This window comes from Propithecus coquereli, unplaced genomic scaffold (genome assembly GCF_000956105.1).
Source record: "Propithecus coquereli isolate 6110/MARCELLA unplaced genomic scaffold, Pcoq_1.0 Scaffold388, whole genome shotgun sequence".
Classification (NCBI taxonomy): Eukaryota; Metazoa; Chordata; class Mammalia; order Primates; family Indriidae; genus Propithecus; species Propithecus coquereli.
This window is the reverse complement of record NW_012149596.1, coordinates 1,520,439-1,525,323: the sequence shown is the minus strand read 5'-3', so window position 1 is coordinate 1,525,323 and position 4,885 is coordinate 1,520,439. Positions and strand designations below refer to the sequence as shown.

At 36.0% G+C, this 4,885-nt stretch overlaps 1 protein-coding gene across 1 annotated transcript in view; it reads left to right on the top strand.

The window, feature by feature from the left end:
* Nucleotides 1–2,435: 2,435 nt before the first annotated feature.
* The window catches only part of ZNF182 (zinc finger protein 182), a 15,524-nt gene continuing 13,074 nt past the window's right edge, over nt 2,436–4,885 (top strand). The window contains exon 1 of the mRNA XM_012652273.1: nt 2,436–2,465. Coding sequence (XP_012507727.1) covers nt 2,436–2,465 — 30 coding nt within the window. The remainder of the gene's footprint in view (nt 2,466–4,885) is intronic.

Here is a 4,885-nt window from a genome sequence, read left to right as displayed (position 1 = left end):
TTGGTTCTTCTAAGCAGAGGGAGGTGAGCATAAAATGCTTCTGGTCAGCCATCTTGAAGCTCCTTCTGAATTTTTAAAAATTGTGTTTTCTTAAGACAGTATCCATTTTTTCTAGGTTTTTAGATTCATTTGCACAGAGGTACATAGCTCTTTTAGGATTAAAAAATTTTTAAAAAAAATTTTAGTGCTCATTGTCCCTTGTCACATTTATGGTATATATTTGTATTTTATCCTTTTTGTTTAGGACAAATTTGTCTAGTTTGTCTATATTTTGGTACTTTTTAAAGAACTAACCAAGATTTTAATTTTATTAATTAGACATACTGTTATTCTATTCTCAACCTTCTAATTTCTGCTTTTATCTCTATTATTTCCTTCATGAAGCTTAATTTTGCTTCATTTTCATGTTATTTTCCTAAATTTTTGAGTTGAGAATTTATTTTCATTTTAGAAAACTTTATTGATATCAGTGTTTAAAGCTTTGAATTTTCCTCTCTTCACTACATAATGTATCCCATAGATTTTGATGTGTGGTTTTTGTTACTTTTAGATATTCTGTAATTTTGGTTTGTGTTTCCCCTTCCCTCAAGAGTTGCTTAATAGAAGTTTTTGTTTTTAATTTCAAAGATGGAAGATCTTTTATTACTATTAATTTTTAGTTTTATTGCATTTTTATCAGAGATTGTTATTTGTGATATTTCTACTTTATGGGATTTGCTGATTTGTGACTTGATATATGATCAGTTTTTATTGCATTTTTATCAGAGATTGTTATTTGTGATATTTCTACTTTATGGAATTTGCTGATTTGTGACTTGATATATGATCAGTTTTTGTGAATGTTTCATATGGGCTTGAGAAAAAGGTATAGTGTCTATGACTAGGGTGTACATTGATATTTATATCCTTAAGATCTGCCTTATTGATCTAAGTCTTCTATAGTCTTAATTTTTATCCACTTGGTCTGTCTCGTTCTGAAAGTAGTAACTCCTGCTTTTAGTATGTTTCTGTTTCTTCTTGCATTTCCTGTACTCTCTGCTTTATGTAGGTGTTTGCTTATAATTCGTTACATAGATGTTTATAATGATTATATATTTTTTGTGGATTGTGGATTTTAGCATTTAAAAATGTCCTTTGTTATGTTTAATGTTTTTTGATTTTTGGCTTGAATTCTGAGGTCAGGCTCTCAACCTCTGCCTTCTTATTGTTTCTATTTGTCTGGTGTACCATTACCTATCCCTTTACTTTTAGCCTTTCTGAATCACTTTGTTTTAGATGTATTTCTTGCATACAACGTACAGCTGGATCTTGCTTTGTAAGCCAATCTGAAAAAAATTTTTATTTCAGTAAGCCTTTTTAAAGACTAATCATGTTTTTTGATTTGGGTGATATGTTTGTTCTGAATTCTGACATGTTGTTTTATTCTATAATTATTATGTATATTATGTTGCAGTGACTTCTGACACCAACTACCCAGAGTTGGGCTGAACTTCATGGGTTAAGGGCACAGTCTTCCACAAGACTGCCCTAACTTCAGATAACAGCCATAAACTCGAGGGTTCCCAGGGCTACCCTCACTTCTGACCAACTGCCTACAAATTCAAGGGTTCTCATTATCCACTTAGCTTTGATAATTTGATAGAATGACTCATAGAACTCAGAAAAGTGCTATACTTGTGATTACAGCTTTATTATAGCAAAAGGATACAATTAGAACCAGCCAAAAGGAGAGAGCATAGTGTGAGGTATGGGAGGGTCCAAACCATGAAGCTGCTGCTGTTCACCTTCATGTCACCCTCCCAGCACATTGAGATGCACAATATGCAAAATATTCCTGGCCAGGGAAGCTCACCTGAGATTTGGTGTCTAGAGTGTTGAAGTAAAGTTTCATTACATAAGTGTGATTGATCAAATCATTGGCCAAAAGTTTGATCTCAATCTCCAGACCCTCTCTCTTACCCAGAGGTTGGGCTGCTATCATGTGGCTCAAAGCTTGAACCCTCTGCTATGGTTTGAATGTTTGTCCCCTTCAAAACTCATGTTCAAATTTAATTGCCATTATAACAGTATTAAGAGGTGGGATCTTTAAGAGGTGATTAGGCCATGAGAGCTCCACCCTCATGGGTGGAATTGGTGCCATTATAACAGGGTGAGTTTGGCCCCCTTTTGCCCTCTCTTGCTCTTCTACCTTCCACCATGCGATGGTACAACAAGTAGGCCTCCACTAGGTGCCAGACCATTGATCTTGGACTTCCCAGCCTCCAGAACTGTGAGCCAATAAATTTCTGTTTACTATAAATTACCCAGTCTCAGGTATTCTGTTATAGCAGCAAAAATGGACTAAGACACCCTCTAAAAAACATGGTAGGTTTTTCTGGCCTGGCCAGCCCTGTCCTGAGTCATTTTGCTAGCTTAAAACTGTATAGGGGCCCACCATGAGTCACTTCATTAGCATAAACCATCAGGTATTACCATGAATAACAGACACTTCTATCAGCTGGGAGTTGTAAAGTTACGTTGTTGATTTGAGATCTTTCTTCTTTTTTGATGTGCATATTTACGGCTATGAATTTCCCTCTTAGTACTGCTTTCTCTTCATCCCATATGTTTTGGTGTGTTGTGTTTTCATTTTCATTTGTCTTAAGGTATTTTCTAATTTCCCTTATGATTTCTTCTTTGACCCATTGGTTGTTTAGGAATGCGTTGTTTAGTTTCCATGTATTTGTGAATTTTCTAGTTTTTATTCTGTTATCGATTTCTAGTTTCATTCCATTGGTGACTGGAAAAGATATTTTGAATGCTTTTAACGTTTTTATTGAGACTTGTTTTGTGGCCTACCACGTGGTCTATCCTGAAAGTATTCCATGTGCACTTGAAAAGAAGATGTATTCTGCTGTTATTTGGTGAAGTGTTCTATATATGTCTATTAGGTGTAGTTGTTGTTCAAGTCTTCTTTTCCTTTATTGATCTTCCATCTAGGTGTTCTATCCATTATTGAAAGTGGTGTATTGAAGTCTCCAACTGTTATTGTAGAACTGTTTATTTCTCCCTTCCATTCTATCCAATTTTGCTTCATATTTTTTTGGGCTCCATTGTTTGGTGCATATATGTTTATATTTGTTATATCTTCTTCATTAATTGACCATTTTATCAATAGATAATGTCCTTTGCCTCTTGTAACAGTTTCTGACTTAAGGTCTATTTTGTCTGATATTAATATAGCCATCCCAGCTCTCTTTTGGTTATCATTTGCATGGAATATGTTTTTCTATCCTTTTACTTTCATCCTGGTTGGGTTTCTTTGGATCTAAAATGAGTTACTTGAACACCAAAAGCTAAAAAACAAACACAAACAACAAACAAAAAAGTAAAACACCTCTTCCAGTCTTTGTAGATTGGTTCCATGCTGAGGCACTCCATCAGCATTCAGCTGTGCTTGTGTTGAGCCTATGGGTCAGCGTGAGTGAAAAATTAGTCTTCTTAGGTCTTTTGTGAGCATTTGACCTGTCCTGGGCATATACACAGCTTTCTAAATTCCCCTGTACATAAGTACTTTTGAATGTCCTAATTTCCCAAAGAATTTCTCCTTCTTGTCAGGCCATAGGCATTCAATTATATGTCTGGCTATAATCTTTTGCCCCAGGCATCTGTGTATTTATTAGTTCGCCTTGCAGCCTGTTAGAACAATGCCTACTGCTTGTCCATTCTGAGTTCTGAGTTCTGTTCTTAGGTAAAACAGAGACAAGCACCTTGCATCAGTCCTTCTGGTAGTCCTTCGACAGGTTAGAAAAGACCTACGTTAATTTATGAATAAGGTCTGTTCTACACGCTCTGGTACCAGGAACCAGGATCTCATACTGGGAACATTGGTTGCTGCTGGTTCAAGACTTCTGCTGCATATTGGAGGGGGTGAGGCAAGGGCAAGTAAAAAATGCCACAAAGTTTTCCTGCCTTCTTTAAGTTGCCTTTTTGTTGATTCTATGTTTGGTTGCTGCAAACCTTTGACTGTTTTCCAGAGTCCTTGCAAAGTTGGTTCTGACAATGTCATATTGTTTTTTGATCTTTCTATGGGGTAATGAGAGCTTGGAACTGCCTACTGTCCCATTTTGCTCTCGTCATTGTGGGGTGAATTTTTTTGTCACTTGAAATGTTTTCTCATTTTCCGTAGTTCTTAAAAAAGCTTTGAAATGGATGCAGACTACTTTTATTTTTATCTGTTTATTGTGAAGACAGGGTTGGAGGTTGGGGTGGCTTACATGATTCTTAGTTCAAGAGCACCATGTTTTGATAGTGAGATGGAGTGTACCTTCCTTAATGGATGACTTTTTCTTTTAGCACCGTGGGGAGAGGTTGTGTGTGCTCTGATTTGTTTGGTTTGGATTTTGATTGTTCTTTGTCTTACGAGACCCTAAATTTCTTCCTCTAGTTTTATTATTTCCCTTCACCACCCACTCTCTAAATGATACTTCCTTGTCCTTTTACCTTCTTCTCCCTCAGAAATGATGCTTTTTTTGTGACTGCCACCTTGGGTCCCACACACATTTCCTATAGCTGGTGCTCTGTTATATCTAGCCAGTTTGTGTTTTCATACTTTTGTTAGGTTTTTCTCTTTCTGAGCCTGATTTCAGCTCACCCTTAGCCTCTCCACTCTCTCCTTCTGTTCTATTTACTGTTTTGTCAGACCTTCCTCACACTCTAGGTAGTTAGAAATTTGTAGTAGTCTCTATTTTCTGTTGTAAGTTATATTGAAGGTATAGGTTATCTGTGGTTTTACATGTTCTTCATGTTGATCTGTATTTTTTTGGAGGATATGGAAATATTTGGATTTATACAGATGTAATTAGTCTGGATTACCTAGAAGTGCCTTATTTTTTTATTTAAAAAA